Here is a 27593-nt window from a genome sequence, read left to right on the forward strand (position 1 = left end):
CTCTCCTGGGGGCACGGTGTGATTCTATAGGGGCGGCACGACTCTCCTGTGGGCACGGTGTGATTCTATAGGGGCGGCACGACTCTCCTGGGGGCACGGTGTGGATCTATAGGGGCGGCAAGACTCTCCTTGGGGGCACGGTGTGGATCTATAGGGGTGGCACGACTCTCCTGGGGGCACGGTGTGATTCTATAGGGGCGGCACAGTGTGATTCTATAGGGGCGGCACGACTCTCCTGGGGGGCACGGTGTGATTCTATAGTGGGCAGAGTGACTCTCCTTGGGGCACGGTGTGATTCTATAGTGGGCAGAGTGACTCTCCTTGGGGCACGGTGTGATTCTATAGTGGGCAGAGTGACTCTCCTTGGGGCACGGTGTGATTCTATAGGGGGCAGAGCGACTCTCCTGGGGGCACGGTGTGATTCTACAGTGGCGGCACGACTCTCCTGGGGGGGCACGGTGTGATTCTATAAGGGGCTGCGTGACTCTCCTGGGGGCACGGTGTGATTCTATAGGGGGCTGCGTGACTCTCCTGGGGGCACGGTGTGATTCTATAGGGGGCTGCGTGACTCTCCTGGGGGCACGGTGTGATTCTATAGGGGGCTGCGTGACTCTCTTGGGGGCACGGTGTGATTCTATAGGGGCTGCGTGACTCTCCTGGGGGCACGGTGTGATTATATAGGGGGGCAGGGCATGGTGTGATTCTATAGGGGCAGCGCAACTCTCCTGGGGGCACAGTGTGATTCTATAGGGGCAGCGCGACTGTCCTGGGGGCACGGTGTGATTCTATAGGGGGCAGCGCGACTGTCCTGGGGGCACGGTGTGATTCTATAGGGGCAGAGCGACTCTCCTGGGGCACAGTGTGATTCTATAAGGGCAGCACGACTCTATAGGGGGCAGCACGACTCTCCTGGGGGTACGGTGTGATTCTATAGGGGGCAGAGCGACTCTCCTGGGGGCACGGTGTGATTCTATAGGGGGCAGAGCGACTCTCCTGGGGGCACGGTGTGATTCTATAGGGGGCAGAGCGACTCTCCTGGGGGCACGGTGTGATTCTATAGGGGGCAGGGCGACTCTCCTGGGGGCACGGTGTGATTCTATAGGGGGCAGGGCGACTCTCCTGGGGGCAGCACGACTCTATAGGGGGCAGTGCGACTCTCCTGGGGGCACGGTGTGATTCTATAGGGGCAGAGTGACTCTCCTGGGGGCACGGTGTAATTCTATAGGAGCAGAGCGACTCTCCTGGGGGCACGGTGTGATTCTATAGGGGCGGAGTGACTCTCCTGGGGGCACGGTGTGATTCTATAGTGGGCAGCGACTCAAAAGGTAAGGGAGAAAACAAGGGGAACTGCTACCTTGGATCTAATCCTTATAAACAGGGAGGAAATGGTTGAGGAGGTAAAAGTGGCTGGGACCCTAGGAGGTAGCGACCATGCTATTTTAGAATTTTGGATAACTAGAGGCGGAAGACCTGTGAAGACTCAGACGTCAAGGTTAGATTTCAGAAAGGCAGATTTTAAGGGATTCAGAAAGAGAATTGGAGGGATCCAATGGCTGGATATCCTTAAAGACAAAAATGTCCAGGAAGGATGGGAAATCTTGAAAAATGAAATTCTCAAAGCACAGTTGTTAACAATTCCGAAAAGAGGGAAGAATAGGAAGCAGTTAAGGAAACCAGGATGGATGAACACAGAACTTAAGCACATGCTAAAAAGGAAGAAAAAAATGTTTATTAAATGGAAAGAGGGAGGCATATCTAAAGAAGAATATAATGCTGTCTGCAGAACCTGCAGGGCACAAATCAGATTAGCTAAAGCTGAAAATGAATTGAGGCTTGCAAGAGATGTCAAAAGCAATAATAAAGGATTTTGGGGATATGTCAAAAGTAAAAGAAAAGTCAAAGATGCTATAGGATTTTTACAGGATGAAAATGATGAAATGGTAAGACAGGATGTTGAGAAGGCTGAACTTTTAAATTCCTATTTTGCATCTGTTTTCTCTCAGAAAGGAAATGTAACATTAACTGTTATTCACTGTCCTATTAAGGGAATAGAAGAATCCAGGATATCTATAAACAGAAAGATAGTGAGGAAACACTTAGCTAGCCTAAATGAATTCAAGTCTCCAGGTCCAGATGAATTACACCCCAGAGTACTGAAGGAGATAGCAGAAGAAATTTTTGAACCCCTCTCTATAATCTTTGAAAATTCTTGGAGAACAGGAGAAGTGCCAGAAGACTGGAGAAGAGCAAATGTTGTTCCTATCTTCAAAAAGGGGAAGAAGGTGGACCCAGGTAACTATAGGCCGGTGAGTCTGACTTCTATACCAGGAAAGATCTTTGAACAAATTATTAAACAACATGTATGTCAATACCTGGATAAGAATGAAGTGATTAAACAGAGTCAGCATGGGTTTGTAACTAATAAGTCATGTCAGACTAACTTAATTTCCTTCTATGACGGTATCACTGATTGGGTGGATCAAGGAAATGCTGTAGATATAGTATATCTTGACTTCAGCAAAGCATTTGACAAAGTCTCTCATACAATCCTTATTGAAAAAATGATTAAGTATGGAATGGACAAGGCAACTGTTAGGTGGATTCATAACTGGCTTAGTGATCGGACCCAAAGAGTGGTCGTAAATGGCTGCACATCCAGTTGGAAGAATGTCTCAAGTGGGGTACCACAGGGCTCTGTTCTGGGCCCTGTATTGTTCAACATCTTTATCAACGATTTAGATGAAGGAATTGAGGGTAAACTGATTAAATTTGCTGATGACACAAAGCTAGGAGGGATAGCTAATACTAGAGAAGAGAGAGAGAGGATTCAAAAAGATTTAAATAAACTGGAGAAGTGGGCAGCAACTAACAGAATGGTTTTTAACAGGGAGAAATGCAAAGTACTACATCTGGGCAATAAAAATGGAAAAAACATATATAGAATGGGAGGAATAGGGCTAAGTGACAGCACATGTGAAAAAGACTTGGGTATACTAATAGATCACAGACTGAATATGAGTCAACAGTGTGATGCAGCAGCAAAAAAGGCAAATGCAATTCTAGGATGTATTAACAGAAGCATACAGTCTAGATAACGTGAAGTCATTATTTCCCTCTACTCCTCTTTGGTCAGACCTCATCTGGAATATTGTGTCCAGTTTTGGGCACCACATTTTAAAAAAGACATCAACAAACTGGAGCAAGTTCAGAAAAGAGCGACCAGAATGGTGACCGGTCTGCAAACCCTGTCTTATGAGGAAAGGTTGCAGGATTTGGGAATGTTTAGTTTGCAAAAGAGAAGACTGAGAGGAGACTTAATAGCTGTCTACAAATATCTAAAGGGATGTCACATTGTAGAAGGATCAACTTTATTCTCATTTGCACAAGGAAAGACTAGAAGCAATGGGATGAAACTGAATGGGAGGAGACACAGATTAGATATTAGAAAAAACTTTTTGACAGTTAGAGTGATCGATGAGTGGAACAGGCTGCCACGAGAAGTGGTGAGTTCTCCTTCAATGGAAGTCTTCAAACAGAGGCTGGACAGACATCTGACTGGGATGATTTAGCGAATCCTGCTTTGAGCAGGGGGTTGGACCAGATGGCCCAGGAGGTCCCTTCCAACTCTACGATTCTATGATTCTCCTGGGGGCACGGTGTGATTCTATAGGGGGCAGCACGACTCTCCTGGGGGCACGGTGTGATTCTATAGGGGCGGCACGACTCTCCTGGGGGCACGGTGTGATTCTATAGGGGCGGCACGACTCTCCTGGGGGCACGGTGTGGATCTATAAAGGCGGCAAGACTCTCCTGGGGGCACGGCGTGATTTTATAGGGGTGGCACGACTCAACTGGGGGCACGGTGTGATTCTATAGGGGGCAGCTCCACTCTCCTGGGGGGCACAGTGTGATTCTATAGAGGGCAGCACGACTCTCCTGGGGGCACGGTGTGATTCTTTAGGGGGCAGCTCGACTCTTCTGGGGGTACGGTGTGATTCTTTAGGGGGCGGCACAACTCTCCTGGGGGCACGGTGTGGTTCTATAGTGGGCAGCTCGACTCTCCTGGGGCACAATCTGATTCTATAGGGGCGACACGACACCCGGGGACACGGTGTGATTCTATAGGGGGCTGCGTGACTCTCCTGGGGGCACGGTGTGATTCTATAGGGGGCTGCGTGACTCTCCTGGGGACACGGTGTGATTCTATAGGGGCGACACGACTCTCCTGGGGGCACGGTGTGATTCTATAGTGGGCAGAGTGACTCTCCTGGGGGCACGGTGTGATTCTACAGTGGCGGCACGATTCTCCTGGGGGGGGCACGGTGTGATTCTATAGGGGCAGAGCGACTCTCCTGGGGGCACGGTGTGATTCTATAGGGGCAGCTCGACTCTCCTGGGGCACGGTGTGATTCTATAGGGGGCAGCACGACTCTATAGGGGGCACGGTGTGATTCTATAGGGGCAGAGTGACTCTCCCGGGGGCACTGTGTGATTTTATAGGGGGCAGGGCGACTCTCCTGGGGGCACGGTGTGAGTCTATAGGGGGCAGGGCGACTCTCCTGGTGGCACGGTGTGATTCTATAGGGGCGGCACGACTCTCCTGGGGCACAATGTGATTCTATAGGGGTGACATGACTCCCGGGGGCACGGTGTGATTCTATAGGGGCAGCGCGACTCTCCTGGGGGCACGGTGTGATTCTATAGGGGGCAGAGCTACTCTCCTGGGGGCACGGTGTGATTCTACAGTGGCGGCACGACTCTCCTGGGGGGCACGGTGTGATTCTATAGGGGGCTGCGCACGGTGTGATTCTATAGGGGGCAGCTCCACTCTCCTGGGGGGCACAGTGTGATTCTATAGAGGGCAGCACGACTCTCCTGGGGGCACGGTGTGGTTCTATAGTGTGCAGCGCGACTCTCCTGGGGCACAATGTGATTCTATAGGGGCGACACGACTCCCGGGGGCACGGTGTGATTCTATAGGGGCAGCGCGACTCTCCTGGGGGCACGGTGTGATTCTATAGGGGGCAGAGCTACTCTCCTGGGGGCACGGTGTGATTCTACAGTGGCGGCACGACTCTCTTGGGGGGCACGGTGTGATTCTATAGGGGGCTGCGCACGGTGTGATTCTTTAGGGGGCAGCTCGACTCTTCTGGGGGTACGGTGTGATTCTTTAGGGGGCGGCACAACTCTCCTGGGGGCACGGTGTGGTTCTATAGTGGGCAGCTCGACTCTCCTGGGGCACAATCTGATTCTATAGGGGTGACACGACACCCGGGGACACGGTGTGATTCTATAGGGGGCTGCGTGACTCTCCTGGGGGCACGGTGTGATTCTATAGGGGGCTGCGTGACTCTCCTGGGGGCACGGTGTGATTCTACAGTGGCGGCACGATTCTCCTGGGGGGGGGCACGGTGTGATTCTATAGGGGCAGAGCGACTCTCCTGGGGGCACGGTGTGATTCTATAGGGGCAGCTCGACTCTCCTGGGGGCACGGTGTGATTCTATAGGGGGCAGCACGACTCTATAGGGGGCACGGTGTGATTCTATAGGGGCAGAGTGACTCTCCCGGGGGCACTGTGTGATTTTATAGGGGGCAGGGCGACTCTCCTGGGGGCACGGTGTGAGTCTATAGGGGGCAGGGCGACTCTCCTGGTGGCACGGTGTGATTCTATAGGGGCGGCACGACTCTCCTGGGGCACAATGTGATTCTATAGGGGTGACATGACTCCCGGGGGCACGGTGTGATTCTATAGGGGCAGCGCGACTCTCCTGGGGGCACGGTGTGATTCTATAGGGGGCAGAGCTACTCTCCTGGGGGCACGGTGTGATTCTACAGTGGCGGCACGACTCTCCTGGGGGGCACGGTGTGATTCTATAGGGGGCTGCGCACGGTGTGATTCTATAGGGGGCAGCTCCACTCTCCTGGGGGGCACAGTGTGATTCTATAGAGGGCAGCACGACTCTCCTGGGGGCACGGTGTGGTTCTATAGTGTGCAGCGCGACTCTCCTGGGGCACAATGTGATTCTATAGGGGCGACACGACTCCCGGGGGCACGGTGTGATTCTATAGGGGCAGCGCGACTCTCCTGGGGGCACGGTGTGATTCTATAGGGGGCAGAGCTACTCTCCTGGGGGCACGGTGTGATTCTATAGGGTCAGAGCGACTCTCCTGGGGGCACGGTGTGATTCTATAGGGGCAGAGCGACTCTCCTGGGGGCACGGTGTGATTCTATAGGGGCAGAGCGACTCTCCCGGGGGCACGGTGTGATTCTATAGGGGGGCAGGGCTACTCTCCTGGGGGCACGGTGTGATTCTATAGGGGGCAGAGCTACTCTCCTGGGGGCACGGTGTGATTCTACAGTGGCGGCACGACTCTCTTGGGGGGCACGGTGTGATTCTATAGGGGGCTGCGCACGGTGTGATTCTATAGGGGGCATATCGACTCTCCTGGGGGCACGGTGTGATTCTATAGGGGGCAGAGCGACTCTCCTGGGGGCACGGTGTGATTCTATAGGGTCAGAGCGACTCTCCTGGGGGCACGGTGTGATTCTATAGGGGCAGAGCGACTCTCCTGGGGGCACAGTGTGATTCTATAGGGGCAGCGCGTCTCTCCTGGGGGCACGGTGTGATTCTATAGGGGCGGCACGACTCTCCTGTTGTGACGGTGTGATATTTCTTTCCCTATGTGTCTCGGTCCCCGGGAGGAACTGAACCTGCGCCGCTGTCCGGGGTCAGACCTGGCGGAGTCACCATGGAGGAGCACTACAACTCCCAGCAGCTGTGTCTCATCACCTCTTACCCCGGTGGACACTTCCCGGCTCATCCACTCCAGCTCCATACTGTCCCCGCCGCTCAGCGCCGCCGCACCAGGACTCAGCATCTTCACCGCCGCCATGATTCTCTGTTCTGCCCTGCCGGGAGACGGGGGCGGAATCTCACAGGAACTTCCGGCGCACGGTTATGACGAAAGGACGTGCTCACTCATGGGTGTATAAAGATGGCCGCCCGGCGCTGACATATGACGTAGCGAACGTTAGACTCTCGAGTAGGTGACGCAGCAGTCATGCTAGGTTGTACAAAGATGGTCGATGCGACGTCACTGAACGTGCGTAATCATGGATGGGAGGAGAAAGATGGCGGTAGGTGTCCATTCAACCAATAAATCATGATAATACTGTAATAGTTATAATCCCCTTCAGTAATTCAATAAAGGACCACCCCAAAGACCCCCTTACAAATCAATGGGTCCATCATACAACAGGTCCGCCACCATGACACATCACTGATATTCCGGCTATTGCTTACAGCGTAATGCGGTCCCATACTAGTGTGATATACAGTGCAGTAACCGTGTCTGCCACCAGATGTCAGCACAGCTCGCCGCTCTCCACACCCTCTCACTTTACTGCCTGTCGTGAAAGTAAAATGATTTTCTCATTTATCAGCGTCAGTTTTCCAGGATTATAAACTGACGCTGATAATAGCGCCTCTGGTCTGTGGACTGTGTCAGGTGTGGCGGCTCCAGTGAAATGGATGAGTTTAGCCTGCAGTACCACACACGACCTGCCGACAGGTGTGGCGCTGCTTCTGATACCGATAATCAGTGTTGGACCATCCTGGGTGATCCCTGTGAAGAGATGTTCTAGCAGGATGACTGATGGCGTCTCCTTACTGTGTGACTGAGGGGCTCTGACCCTGGGGCACCCGTCCTACAGATCCTAGTAGCCCCCCACTCTACTCCCAGCAGTACACATATAAGAGCGTTACCGTGCTGGGCCAACAAGCCCAACTATCCCTCTGTTCTGCTGATCAGTGATGGTCCTCAGGATGAGACCTCCCATGTAACATCTCAGAAAACTCCTCTAATGATGGCCGCTTCTGCCCATTCCCCCGCAATATCAGACATGGGGTCTCCAGGTAAGTAAATTGTCAGGATGTGGGGATAAAGATGATACCTCCACCCACACCCAGGTGACCACTGCAGGATTGGTGACTGGGCTGGGCCTGTTCTTCATATTGGTTGTGGCCCTGCGGCAAGGACCTGTAACAATCCTGAATTCCATGTCTTCACCTTCATATCCCTCCTCCCCCAAACTCATTCTTTCTTGGTGCAGATCTGTGGTGTCCCTATGGGATTGCGAAATAAAGTCGCGCCCCACGGGGATGGACGTGTGCACTTCTGCTCCAATCTAACGGGATAAAAGTCCCCTGTTCTGACGATCGGTCCCAGCGGTCGGACCCTCACCAATCAATAGGTTATCGCCTGTCCTGTAGATCAGTAATCATTTGTTTCATCCCTTTAAGACCCCCTTTAGCCCATTGAGGTCTTAGAAATCTCTGCTTTTTGCCCACCGTTCAAAGGGCTATATCAAGTTGGTATCTATAGGATAGTTGGGATGGGGGTCCGACATGTGCACCTCCCCTCTATTCATTGTCCGTGGGGCTGTCGGAGATGGCGATTAGTTGGACCCCAAGCAATCAGTAAAGTATTCTCCACCTTATGTGATGACTTACCCACGTGGTCCAAACACTGACCTCCTTCCCGACACCAGTGAGTCCTATGTGTAGAGCTGAGCAGATGAGTCCACACACGGTGGGTGCCGGCTGTATAACACGGAGATCGGAGCTGGCTGGGGTTGGGTCAACATGTCCATCACCCCCATGCTGAAGGCCCACTTACCACCAAGTGCTGGGCTCCATGGGAGACCGTGACTTTCACTATTAAATATCTATAAAAGCGGGGATCCAATGATCATAGAATCATAGAATCGAAGAGTTGGAAGGGACCTCCTGGGCCATCTGGTCCAACCCCCTGTTCAAAGCAGGATTCGCTAAATCATCCCAGTCAGATGTCTGTCCAGTCTCTGTTTGAAGACTTCCATTGAAGGAGAACTCACCACTTCTCGTGGCAGCCTGTTCCACTCATTGATCACTCTAACTGTCAAAAAGTTTTTTCTAATATCTAATCTGTGTCTCCTCCCATTCAGTTTCATCCCATTGCTTCTAGTCTTTCCTTGTGCAAATGAGAATAAAGTTGATCCTTCTACAATGTGACAGCCCTTTAGATATTTGTAGACAGCTATTAAGTCTCCTCTCAGTCTTCTCTTTTGCAAACTAAACATTCCCAAATCCTGCAACCTTTCCTCATAAGACAGGGTTTGCAGACCGGTCACCATTCTGGTCGCTCTTCTCTGAACTTGCTCCAGTTTGTTGATGTCTTTTTTAAAATGTGGTGCCCAAAACTGGACACAATATTCCAGATGAGGTCTGACCAAAGAGGAGTAGAGGGAAATAATGACTTCACGTGATCTAGACTGTATGCTTCTGTTAATACATCCTAGAATTGCATTTGCCTTTTTTGCTGCTGCATCACACTGTTGTCTCATATTCAGTCTGTGATCTATTAGTATACCCAAGTCTTTTTCACATGTGCTGTCACTTAGCCCTATTCCTCCCATTCTGTATATGCTTTTTTCATTTTTATTGCCCAGATGTAGTACTTTGCATTTCTCCCTGTTAAAAACCATTCTGTTAGTTGCTGCCCAGATCGAGGGTTCAAAGTAAAAAAAGTAAAAAAAGAACAACTAAAAATTCCTCCCCATTTAAAAAAAAATAAGTATATGCAAAACTGTAAAAATACAAACCACCAGAATGTGAAATATTATTTATCCTGCACCGAAAAATATGTGAAAAGTCCGAATTTCAGTTTTTTACTTTACCGCATCGTCCCTATAAAAAATGTAATAAAGAGCGATGAAAGCGTCATTTATACCCCAAGATGGTATCAATAAAACGCCAACTCGCCACCCAAAAATAAAAGCCCTCATACGGCTACGTGGACGGAAAAGTGAAAAAGTTATGGCCCTTCGGAAAGTGATGAGAAAAAAACCCAAAACTTAAAAGCAAGAATTCACCTGGTCAAGAACAGGTTAAAGCACTTTATGGCACAGCTGGAAAATGGACATCCTCCGATTCTCATGGGAGTCAGAAGACCCCAAAGGCCTCCTGTCTCTATGAGGTGGAGGAGGGATCACCCTTTCCCAGGGGGAGACCTGATGGCCACCAGCACTGAGGCATTGGAAACCCCATCCCCTTACTACCCTGTGATCCCAACAGTTTGACTCCTCATCCTGGTCAAGAACGGGTTAAAGCAGTTTATGGCACAGCTGGAAAATAATGGACTTCCACCGATTCTCATGGGAGTCAGAAGACCTCAAAGGCCTCCTGACAGCACTGAGGCATTGGAATCCCCATCCCCTCACTGCCCTGTGATCCCAACAGTTCGGCTTCTCATCCAGGTCAAGAACGGGTTAAAGCAGTTTATGGCACAGCTGGAAAATAATGGACTTCCACCGATTCCCATGGGAGTCAGAAGACCTCAAAGGCCTCCTGACAGCACTGAGGCATTGGAATCCCCATCCCTTCACTGCCCTGTGATCCCAACAGTTCGGCTTCTCATCCACCCTTCTTGTCGGGAATGATGACGGACGGCAGAGATAAATGTGTTCATTTTATTAACTTACAGGCAATGTAAAATATAAATACACGAGTCTAGTGATGTGAGCATCGCACCGAAGACATGAGGGGATGTTATAGTCCTTCTTGGAGACGCCCTTGAAGGAGTCACTCGTAATAACCAATTGGGTGGAAGCTCCCTTTCCCCTACCTCCATACAGCCAGCACTATGTATGAGACATCTTCCCACCGAGTCAAGGGGGCAACTATTGAGTGACATGAAGACGATCCATGAGAAGCGCAGTGTTGATGGTGTTGTGTGGCTCAGTGAGCGGTGGTGGGGTGCAGGAAGGTTTTGGCACTATCTTTGTCTATATTCACAGTATGAGGAACATTTAGATAATAAGTCTCTAAAAATGTCTCAAGAAATGTTTTAGAAGGTTCGACCTAAAATGAATAGATGGCCCAGGCAACATGGGACAGTTTAAGACGAGGATTGCCCAACAGAAGTCCCAGGTGATTTGGTTAAACTTGATAGCACAAAGTTCACCATCCTCTCCCACTGGTGGTTGGCCGACATTATGCTCGGTGTCACCTAGCTGTATATGACGTACGTCACGTGTCGCCTGGGCCCGAAGCTTCTGGGCCCAAAAGCGGGTATGTTTCCTAGTAGCTGTAGTATTATCTGGCGCAAGACAGTTCTAGAAGGTCCTCACTTCAGTTTGAAAAGTCTTTTGAGGTCCTCGCTAGAAGTTCCTATTGTCTCATCCTCCCCTCCGTATACCTATGAGGTCTGACAACTTCCTGCAGTTCTCCATCTTGAAAGTGTCAGCCTTCTCTCTTAATCTCTGGTCTCCATAAAGTCGGGCAAGGTTGGCCAAGTCAGACCTCTGCTGTTTCTCTTTCCAACATCCAGCTTGGACTTGCTCAGCATACTCCTTCTCCACTGCCCTCTCCAGCTCCACCAGTGTTTGCCCTCGATAGCGGTTCTGAAAATTCTGGCTGACATAGTACGGGACCCCACGACTGCTGGTTTCCCGTGGGATTGTTAGGCCATAAGAAGGTTTAGGATGGAGACTATAGGCTGGAGTAGTGGCAGTCATTTGCGCCACCACTGATACCACCACCAGAATGAGGACTGGGAGGACCTGGATGAAGGCAGAATAAGCTGATTTAGGTGGACCTCCTTCCTCTTCTTCCTCTTGTCTCCTAGGTCGTTTTATATTATGTTTCTCCATTTCTTCACGCCATCTTGACTTTTTTGACTCTTGACCCTTTTTCTCCCACCACTTTGGACTTGTCCGTCCAGCTTCTTGTTTCCTCTCCTGTTGGGTCTTGGGTCTTCCCGGCTCTCGTTTAGCTTCTTTCTGCCACTTTGATTGACCGCCCTCCTGTTTCTGTTCTTGTCTCCGTCCTTCCTGTGAGGCATCCTCTTTCCTTTTCCATTCTTGGCCATTGTTTTGTCTCATACCTTCTCTCTGCTGCCACCTTGGTCTGTCTTGAAAATCTGCCTCTGTGGCAAACCTCTGCCATCGGCCTTCTGGTTCATCTCTCCTGGCAGATCTTGGTGGCTCTCTTGGACGACTATTGAAGGCATAAGCAGCTCGGGCAGAAAAGTGACCCCTGAAAAATAGGTCGAAGATCTCGTCTGTTGTCAGGTCATGGTCAGAAGGAGCTTGAGCTCGACCTTGGGAGTCATCATAAACTTTTTTCTTAGTTGGATCACTGAGAACTGCGAAGGCTTTCCCAATAACCTGGAAGAAGCATAGAAACCAATGAGAATAGAGATAAGCTGGAGATAAGTGGCAGCACACTTATGGAGATATCCTCAGATAACATTATGGGGGATCTGCGGATGACAAACTTATGGCAATCTGTAGATGACTCACTATTATGGGGGATCTGCAGATGACGCACTGTTATGGGGGATCTGTGGATGACGCACTGTTATGGGGGATCTGTGGATGACGCACTGTTATGGGGGCTTCTTACAGATAACACTATTATGGGGGTATTGTTACAGATGACGCACTGTTATGGGGGATTCTTACAGATGACGCACTGTTGTGGGGGATTCTTACAGATGACGCACTGTTATGGGGGATTCTTACAAATGATGCACTGTTATGGGGGATTCTTACAGATGACGCACAGTTATGGGGGATTCTTACAGATGACGCACTGTTATGGGGGATTCTTACAGATGATGCAATGTTATGGGGGATTCTTACAGATGGCGCATTGTTATGGGGTATTGTTACAGATGACGCACTGTTATGGGGGATTCTTACAGATGATGCACTGTTATGGGGGATTCTTACAGATGATGCACTGTTATGGGGGATTCTTACAGATGATGACACACTGTTATGGGGGATTCGTACAGATGATGACGCACTGTTATGGGGGATTCTTACAGATGATGCACTGTTATGGGCAGGGCTGTGGAGTCGGAGTCGGAGTCGTGGAGTCGGAGTCGGAGTCTGAGCTCATTTTGGTGGAGTCGGAGTCGGAGTTGGAGTCGGTATATAATGGACCGACTCCTAAAATATATAATAAATTGGGTACAGTAGTTCAATGCAGGATGTGCTGAATATTTTTTCATAGGAGTTTGGGAAAGTTATGAAATGTCCTATAAATGGCTGTTCTATTCCTGATCTAAGGCTACATTCACACACAGCGTTTTTCCCTGTGTTTTTTGAGGATACGTTTTTCAGCTGCAAAAGCAGATCAGCTTTTTAAAAAAACGCATCACCTGAAAGGTTTTTGAGCTCATAGATAATGTTTTCAATAGCAAAAGCAGATTAGAAATCTGCTCTATCTATCCATTTATCCATATCTGTACCAAAAAGAATGAAAACCGGGTAGTACACCAATATATATTCTGTTCTATCTAAATATCTTGATTATTGGATCATAAAAATGATTAAATGTCTGAGGTTCACATTGTACTACAATAAATTTTTCACTTAAATATAAGCAATATGTGTAGGAGTCGGAGTCGGAGTTGGAGTCGGTGTAAGGGAAATTGAGGAGTCGGAGTCGGAGTCGGAGTCGCAGGTTTGGCTTACCGACTCCACAGCCCTGGTTATGGGGGCTTCTTACAGATGACACTATTATGGGGGTATTGTTACAGATGACGCACTGTTATGGGGGGATTCTTACAGATGATGACGCACTGTTATGGGGGATTCTTACAGATGACGCACTGTTATGGGGGATTCTTACAGATGACGCACTGTTATGGGGGATTCTTACAGATGACGCACTGTTATGGGGGATTCTTACAGATGATGATGCACTGTTATGGGGTATTGTTACAGATGACGCACTGTTATGGGGTATTGTTACAGATGACGCACTGTTATGGGGTATTGTTACAGATGACGCACTGTTATGGGGGAGTCTTACAGATGATGCACTGTTATGGGGGCTTCTTACGATGACACTATTATGGGGGTATTGTTACAGATGACGCACTGTTATGGGGGCTTCTTACAGATGACGCACTGTTATGGGGGCTTCTTACAGATGACGCACTGTTATGGGGGATTCTTACAGATGATGATGCACTGTTATGGGGTATTGTTACAGATGACGCACTGTTATGGGGGAGTCTTACAGATGATGCACTGTTATGGGGGCTTCTTACAGATGACACTATTATGGGGGTATTGTTACAGATGACGCACTGTTATGGGGGCTTCTTACAGATGACGCACTGTTATGGGGGCTTCTTACAGATGACGCACTGTTATGGGGGATTCTTACAGATGACGCACTGTTATGGAGGCTTCTTACAGATGACACTATTATGGGGGTATTGTTACAGATGACGCGCTGTTATGAGGGATTCTTACAGATGACACTATTATGGGGGTATTGTTACAGATGATGCACTGTTATGGGGGATTCCTACAGATGATGATGCACTGTTATGGGGGATTCTTACAGATGACACTATTATGGGGGTATTGTTACAGATGACGCACTGTTATGGGGTATTCTTACAGATGACACTATTATGGGGGTATTGTTACAGATGACGCACTGTTATGGGGGCTTCTTACAGATGACACTATTATGGGGGTATTGTTACAGATGATGCACTGTTATGGGGGATTCCTACAGATGATGACGCACTGTTATGGGGGATTCTTACAGATGACACTATTATGGGGGTATTGTTACAGATGACGCACTGTTATGGGGGATTCTTACAGATGACACTATTATGGGGGTATTGTTACAGATGACACTATTATGGGGTGTGATAAAACACTCCGGGATCGCCTTTGCTGGGGTCAAAGGTCACGTGCGTTCAGCATGAAACTCAGGCGCAGAGCTGGGATTCGGGTGTAACTGACCCTGGGTCAGGTTTATTAACGGTGAAAGCAATGCAAAAGGAAATAAAACATAAAACAAATCCTTGCCTGTCCGGCACTAACTAAACAATGGACAACCTAACTATGGCGGGCTTCTCCCGTCCAGCCAAACCACAGTTGCCGTGGGCACTGCTTCCACTCACGTGTGTCTCTCACACAGACAGGCTCTCTGTGTTCCCAGGCTGAGACACTCACACAACCACCTTGCATCCTTTTATATCCACCTCCCATTATCCATTAGTAAGCAGGTGCGATACTGACCAGACTAGGCCACATAGGAGAGGAATCTGGGTGAGATATACCTGCCCTCATCCACTATTCCCACATGATTCTCACATATCCCCCCCCTCTGCTCAGACCACTCCGGTCGAGCAATGACACCCGCCAAACAGTGCACTCGGGACAGGGCATCTGCGTTTCCCATCTGTACTCCTGGGCGGTGCTCCACCGTAAAAGTGTAGGCCTGCAGGGCAAGGAACCACCGGGTCACCCGGCTATTCCGTTCCTTGTTCAAGTGCACCCACTTGAGAGGGGCATGGTCAGTGATCAGCCTGAACCTTCGGCCCAGCAGGTAATATTTGAGGGCCTCTAGAGCCCACTTAATGGCGAGGCACTCTTTTTCTACGTCTGCATACCTTTGCTCGTGTTTATTCAGCTTCCTGCTGAGATAGAGGACTGGGTGTTCCACTCCGTCCCTCACTTGTGACAGTACGGCCCCGATACCGGTATCAGAGGCATCCGTTTGTACCACAAACTCGCTGCGGAAGTCCGGAGTCACCAGTACGGGCTGAGAACAAAGTGCCCGTTCTAGGCTATGGAAGGCTTCTTCAGCCGCTAAACTCCATTTAATCATGACGGAGTCTTTCCCTTTTGTAAGATCCGTCAGGGGGGTAGCGATGGCTGCAAAATTGGGTATGAACCGGCGATAATAGCCGGCGATCCCCAGGAAGGCTTGCACCTGCTTCTTGTTGACAGGTTGTGGCCAGTCCTGAACCGCCTGAATCTTATCAACCTGGGGTTTAACAACACCCCTCCCAATTACATACCCCAAATACCGGGCTTCTTCTAGCCCGATATGACATTTCTTGGGGTTCGCGGTTAGACCTGCCTCCCACAGGTCGTCAATCACAGCTTGTACTTTCTGGAGATGAGTCTCCCAGTCCAAGCTGTAAATGACAATGTCATCCAAATAGGCCGAAGCGTACTGCCTATGTGGCCTCAGGACTCGATCCATCAGTCTCTGGAAGGTCGCCGGTGCCCCGTGCAGTCCAAACGGCATATACACATACTGAAATAACCCTTCCGGCGTGGCAAATGCCGTCTTTTCTCTGGCAGCCTCAGCCAGAGGGATCTGCCAATACCCCTTTGTTAGATCTAGGGTCGTAATATACCGGGCTTTTCCTAACCGATCTATTAACTCGTCGACCCGGGGCATAGGGTAGGCATCAAATTTTGAGACCGCATTCAGTTTCCTGAAGTCATTGCAGAACCGGATGGTGCCGTCCGGTTTAGGAATTAGCACAATCGGGCTGGACCACGCACTGTGCGATTCCTCAATGACTCCTAACTCTAACATTGCCTTCACTTGTCGGGAAACGGCTTCACGGCGCGCTTCCGGGATTCGGTAGGGCTTTACGTGAACTGTGACACCATGTTCCGTTACGATGTCATGTTTCATTAGCATAGTCTGCCCGGGTTTTTCTGAGAAAAACTTTTGGTTGTGAAGTAGAAACTGCCTGACCTCAGTCTTTTGCCGCTCCGAGAGAGTCTCTGCAACCCGTACCTCCGGTACGGTATGCGAGCAGACAGGACGGGCCAGCTCCGCTGACAAGGCAGACCGATCCTTCCAGGGCTTTATCAGATTTACATGATAAATCTGTTCAGGTTTCCGTTTACCTGCCTGGTATACTTTGTAGTTTACTTCACCAACTCTTTCCTTGATCTCAAAGGGGCCCTGCCACTTTGCCAGGAACTTACTGTCCACCGTGGGGACCAGGATCAACACCCTATCTCCGGGTGCAAACGTACGGATCTTGGCGCCCCTATCATAGATTCTTTTTTGGGCTCCTTGAGCCTGTATCATGTGTTCTTTGACGATAGGCATAACAGCCGCAATACGGTCCTGCATTTGTGTGACGTGATCTATCACTGTTTTAAATGGAGTGACCTGACCCTCCCAGGTTTCTTTTGCAACGTCTAACAGTCCGCGAGGACGTCGGGCGTACAATAACTCGAAAGGCGAGAATCCCATGGAAGACTGGGGTACTTCCCTGATGGCAAAAAGCAAATACGGAAGTAAATAGTCCCAGTTCTTCCCATCCTTGTCTATCACCTTTCTCAGCATCTGCTTCAGAGTTTTATTGAACCGTTCAACCAACCCGTCTGTTTGAGGGTGATACACGGATGTGCATAACGGTTCGATTTGTAACAATCGGCAGAGCTCCTTCATTACCCTGGACATAAAGGGAGTCCCCTGGTCGGTGAGTATCTGTTTTGGTATACCGACCCGACGAAACACATGCACCAGTTCCTTGGCAATCGTCTTGGTGGCCGTGTTACGCAAAGGGATGGCCTCCGGGTAACGAGTGCCATAATCCAAGATGACCAGGATATGTTGGTGTCCACGTGCAGACCGTGGAAGGGGCCCAACTAAATCCATCCCAATCCTCTCAAACGGGACTTCAATAATAGGTAGGGGTACCAAAGGGCTACAGAACCGGGGCTTAGGTGCAGAGGCTTGGCAGTCAGGACAAGACTCACAATATACACGAATATCGTGATGCATGCCTGGCCAAACAAACAGTGTAATATCCTTTCGGTGGTTTTCTGGACTCTCAGGTGACCTCCCATCACATGTCCGTGGGCCAGGTCCAGCACCTGCCGCCGGTAGGGTTTTGGCACGACTAATAGTTGCACCGTATCTTCCCCCTTTTTCTCTATCTGATAGAGTAAATCATTCTCCAGAACCATGTAAGGATATGCCAGCCTAGAGCCAGGTTCTACGGGTACCCCATTTATCACTTTTCCATTTGTCCTAGCCTGAGAAAGGGTAGGAGCCTTTATTTGCTTGCTTTGGAAGTCATCTTTCTGAACTTCTAAATCCGGCAAACGGGGAGGTGGACGGCTGTCGGCCTCCTCCTCTTCCCCAGTCTCCTCCGTATCACCCGCCATGACTGAAAACGGGAACTGTAGGTCATTTCCAGCAGACTCTTCCCCCGAGTCTTTTGGGGAGACCTCTTCCAGGGGTTCGGGACCCACACGCGCCCTGGGAGAAGAATCATGTACACTATTACCCTGGGGTATCAACTGATTCTCCCACAATTGCCAGAAGTGGGGAAAATCCCGGCCCAGGATAACATCATGCAATAACGCCGGGACGAGTCCCACTTTATGTTGCACAGACCCATAGGAAGTAGTAATGCATATGACCGTGGTGAGGTACGAACAGGTGTCTCAATGCACACATGTTACAGAAAATTTGTCTGATGGTCCAGTCGGGGCTGACACCAGACTGGCCTTCACCAGAGTCACCACACTTCCCGAATCTAACAATGCCACCACATTTTTGCCATCAACAGTTAAATCACACAAGTGTTTTTCCACATCCTTTTGACCGGCATTCACACTCACTACCCGTGCAACCATAGACATGCGGTTTTTAGAGTCTGTGACGTCGCACTGCATGGGTTCAGTAGTGACCGGACAGTTCGCAGCAATATGTCCCATCTCTTGGCAGCGGAAACACCTAACGGGCCCCTTGCTTAGACCATAGTTCGTTACTCTCGGCCTCGCAGTGCGGGCAGTCCCGTTTTCCTCCCCCACTGTCTTAGGGATTTTTCCATCTCCCCTACTCCCTGGAACAGTCTTACCGGTTCCACGTGGAGATGATGAAGAACGAGGTTGGGTAGCGTCGTCTCGGAGTCCTTCCGCCACGGAGTAACGTTCAACCAGATCCACCAGTTGATCTGCCGTCGTAGGATTTCCATGGCTTACCCACTTCCTCAGTGCTGGCGGTAGAGCTCTCAGGTACTTGTCCATGACGACTCTCTGGATTATCTCTGGCGCTGTCAGCACCTCGGGTTGTAGCCACTTCTTCGTCACGTGGATCAGGTCGAACATCTGGGACCGCTGTGGTTTATCCGGCTGATAAGTCCATTGATGCACTCTCTGTGCATGGACAGCGGTCGTCACTCCCAGCCGGGCCAAGATCTCAGCTTTCAATTTGTCAAAGTCCTGCGCGGCTTCAGGCTCTAAGTCATAATAAGCCTTTTGGGCCTCACCGGAAAGAAACGGGGTAATCAGGCCGGCCCATCGTGCCTTCGGCCATTTTTCTCGCACCGCCGTCCGTTCAAACGTGGTCAGGTATGCCTCGACGTCATCTTCGGTCGTCATTTTCTGCCAGTACCGACTCACGTGAATCACTCTCGACTCGGCTTCCAGGTTAAGCTCAGGTAAGCTTGCCAAGCGCTGCGCCACCTGCTGGAGAAGCGAACGATCGGTAGCTGTCATGTCCACCAACTCCTTCAGCTGGGCCATCATCACCCGATTAGCTTCTTGCTGGACGGCGGTGGACTGTACCAGCGCTTTCACCACGTCCTCCATGCTCATGCTTGCAACGTGATGCCCACGTTCTCCACCACAATGTGATAAAACACTCCGGGATCGCCTTTGCTGGGGTCAAAGGTCACGTGCGTTCAGCATGAAACTCAGGCGCAGAGCTGGGATTCGGGTGTAACTGACCCTGAGTCAGGTTTAGTAATGGTGAAAGCAATGCAAAAGGAAATAAAACATAAAACAAATCCTTGCCTGTCCGGCACTAACTAAACAATGGACAACCTAACTACCAACTGGCGGGCTTCTCCCGTCCAGCCAAACCACAGTTGCAGTGGGCACTGCTTCCACTCACGTGTGTCTCTCACACAGACAGGCTCTCTGTGTTCCCAGGCTGAGACACTCACACAACCACCTGGCATCCTTTTATATCCACCTCCCATTATTCATTAGTAAGCAGGTGCGATACTGACCAGACTAGGCCACATAGGAAAGGAATCTGGGCGAGATATACCTGCCCTCATCCACTATTCCCACATGATTCTCACAGGGGGTATTGTTACAGATGATTCCTGTTATGGGGGATTCTTACAGATGACGCACTGTTATGGGGGCTTCTTACAGATGACGCACTGTTATGGGGGCTTCTTACAGATAACACTATTATGGGGGTATTGTTACAGATGACGCGCTGTTATGTGGGATTCTTACAGATGACGCACTGTTGTGGGGGATTCTTACAGATGACGCACTGTTATGGGGGATTCTTACAGATGATGCACTGTTATGGGGGCTTCTTACAGATGACGCACTATTATGGGGGTATTGTTACAGATGACGCACTGTTATGGGGGCTTCTTACAGATGACACTATTATGGGGGTATTGTTACAGATGATGCACTGTTATGGGGGGATTCTTACAGATGATGACTCACTGTTATGGGGGATTCTTACAGATGACTCACTGTTATGGGGGATTCTTACAGATGACGCACTGTTATGGGGGATTCTTACAGATGACGCACTGTTATGGGGGATTCTTACAGATGATGCACTGTTATGGGGGCTTCTTACAGATGACACTATTATGGGGGTATTGTTACAGATGATGCACTGTTATGGGGGATTCTTACAGATGACGCACTGTTATGGGGGCTTCTTACAGATGACACTATTATGGGGGTATTGTTACTGATGATGCACTGTTATGGGGGATTCTTACAGATGACGCACTGTTATGGGGGCTTCTTACAGATGACACTATTATGGGGGTATTGTTACTGATGATGCACTGTTATGGGGGATTCTTACAGATGATGACGCACTGTTATGGGGGATTCTTACAGATGACGCACTGTTATGGGGGCTTCTTACAGATGACACTATTATGGGGGTATTGTTACTGATGATGCACTGTTATGGGGGATTCTTACAGATGACACTATTATGGGGGTATTGTTACTGATGATGCACTGTTATGGGGGATTCTTACAGATGATGACGCACTGTTATGGGGGATTCTTACAGATGACGCACTGTTATGGGGGATTCTTACAGATGATGCACTGTTATGGGGGATTCTTACAGATGACGCACTGTTATGGGGTATTGTTACAGATGACGCACTGTTATGGGGGATTCTTACAGATGACGCACTGTTATGGGGGATTCTTACAGATGACGCACTGTTATGGGGGATTCTTACAGATGATGCACTGTTATGGGGGATTCTTACAGATGACGCACTGTTATGGGGTATTGTTACAGATGACGCGCTGTTATGGGGGATTCTTACAGATGACGCACTGTTATGGGGGATTCTTACAGATGACGCACTGTTATGGGGGATTCTTACAGATGACGCACTGTTATGGGGGATTCTTACAGATGACGGTGCCTCTACAGATTCCTCAGTGGAGCCTCACGCTGAATTAATTACAGTTTGGTGATTGGTTATTGATTCTGTGATGTCTCCGGATTCCCCAGCTCTTTCCGATAACATGTATCAGTATAGAAGGTGACTGTATGAGAGGTGGCGTCTGCAGAAAACGCTGTGACACGGACCGGTTTCCGGACAGCACCATACAGCAGAAGGGGGGACCTGAGCGTCTGCTCTGGGGTCTGTACTGGCGGGCATGTGGTCTGGCGTCTTCTCTCTCCAGTCTCCTCTGTCTCCCCCTCCAGTCTCTTCTGTCTCCCTCTCCCGTTCTTTCTCCCCCTCCCGTTCTTTCTCCCCCTCCAGTCTCCTCTGTTCTCCCTCAGACTCCTGTGTTCTTCTCCAGACTTTTTTTTAGCTCCCTCCAAACCTCTTCGCCCCCTTTCAGATGAATACAAACACATGGGCCATGCACGCAGTGAACAAGTCTGTAGGACAGTGTTCACACCACCAGAAGTCTGAAACACAGAAAAACACAGTAGAAGCCGTCTTCTACAGCGTGTCCACATCGGACATTACCTGCCTGAATCCTGCTCATATAGGTGCTATACACATGATCAGGTTTTTAAATACATCGGTTAGGGACTGCTCTGATGGGGTTACCTTGATGTTTGGTGGAGTATACATTTTTTGCAAAAAACGTATCAACCAAATACCCTGCTTTGTTATCTCTTTACTAGCACTTGCTGTTTACTGTTACTTTTTTACAGCAGAGTATTTTTATACATTTGTTTTACTGTGCTTTTCTGTGTTTCCCCTTTCAGACACCTGGTTCTCCTTCCAAACACCTCTACATGCCTCCACATTCCTTTGCAGTTCATCAGCAAAGAGACCCAGCGACTAGATCTTGAGTTATGTTGCCATTGACCTTTTTCGTACTTAAACCACCAAATGTGCTGACATTTCATCTTCACTGTTCGAGACCACCAGGGGTTTTGGCACTGACCTCTTCCATACATGAGACTGTCACTGACTAATTCCATGCCTAGTTCATCAAGAACTAGGTCTCCCCTCCAGACTCTTCTGTCTCCCCTCCAGTCTCTTCTGTCTCCCACTCCAGACTCTGCCATCCCCCCTCCAGTCTCTTCTGTCTCCCCCTCCAGTCTCTTCTGTCTCCCCCTCCAGTTTCTTCTGTCTCCCCCTCCAGTTTCTTCTGTCTCCCCCTCCAGTCTCTTCTGTCACCCCCTCTAGTCTCTTCTGTCTCCGCCTCCTGTTTCTTCTGTCTCCCCCTCCAGTCTCTTCTGTCACCTCCTCTAGTCTCTTCTGTCTCCCCCTCCAGTCTCTTCTGTCACCTCCTCTAGTCTCTTCTGTCTCCCCCTCCAGTCTCTTCTGTCACCCCCTCCAGTATCTTCTGTCTCCCACCAATCTCTTCTGTCTCCCCCTCCAGTCTCTTCTGTCTCCCTCTCCAGTCTCTTCTGTCTCCCCCTCCAGTCTCTTCTGTCTCCCCCTCCAGTCTCTTCTGTTTCCCCGTCCTGTTTCTTCTGTCGCCCCCTCCAGTCTTTTCTGTCTCTCACTCCAGTCTCTTCTGTCTCCCACCAATCTCTTCTGTCTCCCCTTCCAGTCTCTTCTGTCTCCCACCAATCTCTTCTGTCTCCCCCTCCAGTCTCTTCTGTCTCCCTCTCCAGTCTCTTCTGTCTCCCCCTCCAGTCTCTTCTGTCACCCCCTCCAGTCTCTTCTGCCTCCCACCAATCTCTTCTGTCTCCCCCTCCAGTCTCTTCTGTCTCCCTTTCCAGTCTCTTCTGTCTCCCCCTCCAGTCTCTTCTGTCTCCCCCTCCAGTCTCTTCTGTCTCCCCCTCCAGTCTCTTCTGTCTCCCCCTCCAGTCTCTTCTGTCTCCCCCTCCAGTCTCTTCTGTCTCCCTCTCCAGTCTCTTCTGTCTCCCCCTCCAGTCTCTTCTGTCTCCCCCTCCAGTCTCTTCTGTCTCCCCCTCCAGTCTCTTCTGTCTCCCCCTCTAGTCTCTTCTGTCTCCCCCTCCAGTCTCTTCTGTCTCCCCCTCCAGTCTCTTCTGTCTCCCCCTCCAGTCTCTTCTGTCTCCCTCTCCAGTCTCTTCTGTCTCCCCCTCCAGTCTCTTCTGTCTCCCCCTCCAGTCTCTTCTGTCTCCCCATCCAGTTTCTTCTGTTTCCCCCTCCAGTCTCTTCTGTCTCCCCCTCCAGTCTCTTCTTTCACCCCATCCAGTCTCTTCTGTCACCCCCTCTAGTCTCTTCTGTCTCCCCCTCCAGTCTCTTCTGTCTCCCTCTCCAGTCTCTTCTGTCTCCCCCTCCTGTTTCTTCTGTCGCCCCCTCCAGTCTTTTCTGTCTCCCCCTCCAGTCTCTTCTGTCACCCCCTCCAGTCTCTTCTGTCACCCCCTCCAGTCTCTTCTGCCTCCCACCAATCTCTTCTGTCTCCCTCTCCAGTCTCTTCTGTCTCCCCCTCCAGTCTCTTCTGTCTCCCCCTCCAGTCTCTTCTATCTCCCCCTCCAGTCTCTTCTGTCTCCCCCTCCAGTCTCTTCTGCCTCCCATCAATCTCTTCTGTCTCCCCCTCCAGTCTCTTCTGTCTCCCCCTCCAGTCTCTTCTGCCTCCCATCAATCTCTTCTGTCTTCCCCTCCAGTCTCTTCTGTCTCCCCCTCCAGTCTCTTCTGTCTCCCCCTCCAGTCTCTTCTGCCTCCCATCAATCTCTTCTGTTTCCCCCTCCAGTCTCTTCTGTCTCCCCTCCAGTCTCTTCTGTTTCCCCCTCCAGTCTCTTCTGTCTCCCCCTCCAGTCTCTTCTGTTTCCCCCTCCAGTCTCTTCTGTCTCCCTCTCCAGTGTCTTCTGTCTCCCCCTCCAGTGTCTTCTGTCTCCCCCTCCAGTCTCTTCTGCCTCCCATCAATCTCTTCTGTCTCCCTCTCCAGTCTCTTCTGTCTCCCTCTCCAGTCTCTTCTGTCTCTCCTCCAGTCTCTTCTGTTTCCTCCTCCAGTCTCTTCTGTCTCCCCCTCCAGTCTCTTCTGTTTCCCCCTCCAGTCTCTTCTGTCTCCCTCTCCAGTCTCTTCTGTCTCCCCTTCCAGTCTCTTCTGTCTCCCCCTCCAGTCTCTTCTGCCTCCCATCAATCTCTTCTGTCTCCCCCTCCAGTCTCTTCTGTCTCCCCCTCCAATCTCTTCTGTCTCCCCCTCCAGTCTCTTCTGTCTCCCTTTCCAGTCTCTTCTGTCTCCCCCTCCAGTCTCTTCTGTCTCCCCCTCCAGTCTCTTCTGTCTCCCCCTCCAGTCTCTTCTGTCTCCCCCTCCAGTCTCTTCTGTCTCCCCCTCCAGTCTCTTCTGTCTCCCCCTCCAGTCTCTTCTGTCTCCCCCTCCAGTCTCTTCTGTCTCCCCCTCCAGTCTCTTCTGTCTCCCTCTCCAGTCTCTTCTGTCTCCCCCTCCAGTCTCTTCTGTCTCCCCCTCCAGTCTCTTCTGTCTCCCCCTCCAGTCTCTTCTGTCTCCCCCTCTAGTCTCTTCTGTCTCCCCCTCCAGTCTCTTCTGTCTCCCCCTCCAGTCTCTTCTGTCTCCCCCTCCAGTCTGTTCTGTCTCCCTCTCCAGTCTCTTCTGTCTCCCCCTCCAGTCTCTTCTGTCTCCCCCTCCAGTCTCTTCTGTCTCCCCATCCAGTTTCTTCTGTTTCCCCCTCCAGTCTCTTCTGTCTCCCCCTCCAGTCTCTTCTTTCACCCCATCCAGTCTCTTCTGTCACCCCCTCTAGTCTCTTCTGTCTCCCCTTCCAGTCTGTTCTGTCTCCCTCTCCAGTCTCTTCTGTCTCCCCCTCCTGTTTCTTCTGTCGCCCCCTCCAGTCTTTTCTGTCTCCCCCTCCAGTCTTTTCTGTCTCCCCCTCCAGTCTCTTCTGTCACCCCCTCCAGTCTCTTCTGCCTCCCACCAATCTCTTCTGTCTCCCTCTCCAGTCTCTTCTGTCACCCCCTCCAGTCTCTTCTGCCTCCCACCAATCTCTTCTGTCTCCCTCTCCAGTCTTTTCTGTCTCCCCCTCCAGTCTCTTCTGTCTCCCCCTCCAGTCTCTTCTATCTCCCCCTCCAGTCTCTTCTGTCTCCCCCTCCAGTCTCTTCTGCCTCCCATCAATCTCTTCTGTCTCCCCCTCCAGTCTCTTCTGTCTCCCCCTCTTCTGCCTCCCATCAATCTCTTCTGTCTTCCCTTCCAGTCTCTTCTGTCTCCCCCTCCAGTCTCTTCTGTCTCCCCCTCCAGTCTCTTCTGCCTCCCATCAATCTCTTCTGTTTCCCCCTCCAGTCTCTTCTGTCTCCCCTCCAGTCTCTTCTGTTTCCCCCTCCAGTCTCTTCTGTCTCCCCCTCCAGTCTCTTCTGTTTCCCCCTCCAGTCTCTTCTGTCTCCCTCTCCAGTGTCTTCTGTCTCCCCCTCCAGTGTCTTCTGTCTCCCCCTCCAGTCTCTTCTGCCTCCCATCAATCTCTTCTGTCTCCCTCTCCAGTCTCTTCTGTCTCCCTCTCCAGTCTCTTCTGTCTCTCCTCCAGTCTCTTCTGTTTCCTCCTCCAGTCTCTTCTGTCTCCCCCTCCAGTCTCTTCTGTTTCCCCCTCCAGTCTCTTCTGTCTCCCTCTCCAGTCTCTTCTGTCTCCCCTTCAGTCTCTTCTGTCTCCCCCTCCAGTCTCTTCTGCCTCCCATCAATCTCTTCTGTCTCCCCCTCCAGTCTCTTCTGTCTCCCCCTCCAATCTCTTCTGTCTCCCCCTCCAGTCTCTTCTGTCTCCCTTTCCAGTCTCTTCTGTCTCCCCCTCCAGTCTCTTCTGTCTCCCTCTCCAGTCTCTTCTGTCTCCCCCTCCAGTCTCTTCTGTCTCCCCCTCCAGTCTCTTCTGTCTCCCCCTCCAGTCTCTTCTGTCTCCCTCTCCAGTCTCTTCTGTCTCCCCCTCCAGTCTCTTCTGTCTCCCCCTCCAGTCTCTTCTGTCTCCCCCTCCAGTCTCTTCTGTCTCCCCCTCTAGTCTCTTCTGTCTCCCCCTCCAGTCTCTTCTGTCTCCCCCTCCAGTCTCTTCTGTCTCCCCCTCCAGTCTCTTCTGTCTCCCCCTCCAGTCTCTTCTGTCTCCCCCTCCAGTCTCTTCTGTCTCCCCCTCCAGTCTCTTCTGTCTCCCCATCCAGTTTCTTCTGTTTCCCCCTCCAGTCTCTTCTGTCTCCCCCTCCAGTCTCTTCTTTCACCCCATCCAGTCTCTTCTGTCACCCCCTCTAGTCTCTTCTGTCTCCCCCTCCAGTCTCTTCTGTCTCCCTCTCCAGTCTCTTCTGTCTCCCCCTCCTGTTTCTTCTGTCGCCCCCTCCAGTCTTTTCTGTCTCCCCCTCCAGTCTTTTCTGTCTCCCCCTCCAGTCTCTTCTGTCACCCCCTCCAGTCTCTTCTGCCTCCCATCAATCTCTTCTGTCTCCCCCTCCAGTCTCTTCTGTCTCCCCCTCCAGTCTCTTCTGCCTCCCATCAATCTCTTCTGTCTTCCCCTCCAGTCTCTTCTGTCTCCCCCTCCAGTCTCTTCTGTCTCCCCCTCCAGTCTCTTCTGCCTCCCATCAATCTCTTCTGTTTCCCCCTCCAGTCTCTTCTGTCTCCCCTCCAGTCTCTTCTGTTTCCCCCTCCAGTCTCTTCTGTGTCCCCCTCCAGTCTCTTCTGTTTCCCCCTCCAGTCTCTTCTGTCTCCCTCTCCAGTGTCTTCTGTCTCCCCCTCCAGTGTCTTCTGTCTCCCCCTCCAGTCTCTTCTGCCTCCCATCAATCTCTTCTGTCTCCCTCTCCAGTCTCTTCTGTCTCCCTCTCCAGTCTCTTCTGTCTCTCCTCCAGTCTCTTCTGTTTCCTCCTCCAGTCTCTTCTGTCTCCCCCTCCAGTCTCTTCTGTTTCCCCCTCCAGTCTCTTCTGTCTCCCTCTCCAGTCTCTTCTGTCTCCCCTTCCAGTCTCTTCTGTCTCCCCCTCCAGTCTCTTCTGCCTCCCATCAATCTCTTCTGTCTCCCCCTCCAGTCTCTTCTGTCTCCCCCTCCAATCTCTTCTGTCTCCCCCTCCAGTCTCTTCTGTCTCCCTTTCCAGTCTCTTCTGTCTCCCCCTCCAGTCTCTTCTGTCTCCCCCTCCAGTCTCTTCTGTCTCCCCCTCCAGTCTCTTCTGTCTCCCCCTCCAGTCTCTTCTGTCTCCCCCTCCAGTCTCTTCTGTCTCCCTCTCCAGTCTCTTCTGTCTCCCCCTCCAGTCTCTTCTGTCTCCCCCTCCAGTCTCTTCTGTCTCCCCCTCCAGTCTCTTCTGTCTCCCCCTCTAGTCTCTTCTGTCTCCCCCTCCAGTCTCTTCTGTCTCCCCCTCCAGTCTCTTCTGTCTCCCCCTCCAGTCTCTT

The 27593-nt window shown here is 50.9% G+C and overlaps 1 protein-coding gene across 3 annotated transcripts in view; it reads right to left on the reverse strand.

The window, feature by feature from the left end:
- Positions 1–27593, reverse strand: part of PSMB6 (proteasome 20S subunit beta 6) — a 36856-nt gene that overhangs the window by 3792 nt on the left and 5471 nt on the right. Inside the window, exon 1 of one of the 3 annotated variants that reach the window (XM_073547108.1) lies at positions 6800–6971. The exons of 1 other annotated variant lie outside the window; for it this stretch is intronic. In XM_073547108.1, coding sequence (XP_073403209.1) covers positions 6800–6895 — 96 coding nt within the window. In that variant the 5' untranslated portion in view covers positions 6896–6971. Of the gene's footprint in view, positions 1–6799; positions 6972–10497; positions 12210–27593 lie in introns of those variants that run through there. One more of the 3 variants, XM_073547106.1, reaches the window with a different exon arrangement.

This window comes from Dendrobates tinctorius, unplaced genomic scaffold (genome assembly GCF_039654945.1).
Source record: "Dendrobates tinctorius isolate UK_male_01 unplaced genomic scaffold, ASM3965494v1 ptg000151l, whole genome shotgun sequence".
Lineage (NCBI taxonomy): Eukaryota > Metazoa > Chordata > Amphibia > Anura > Dendrobatidae > Dendrobates > Dendrobates tinctorius.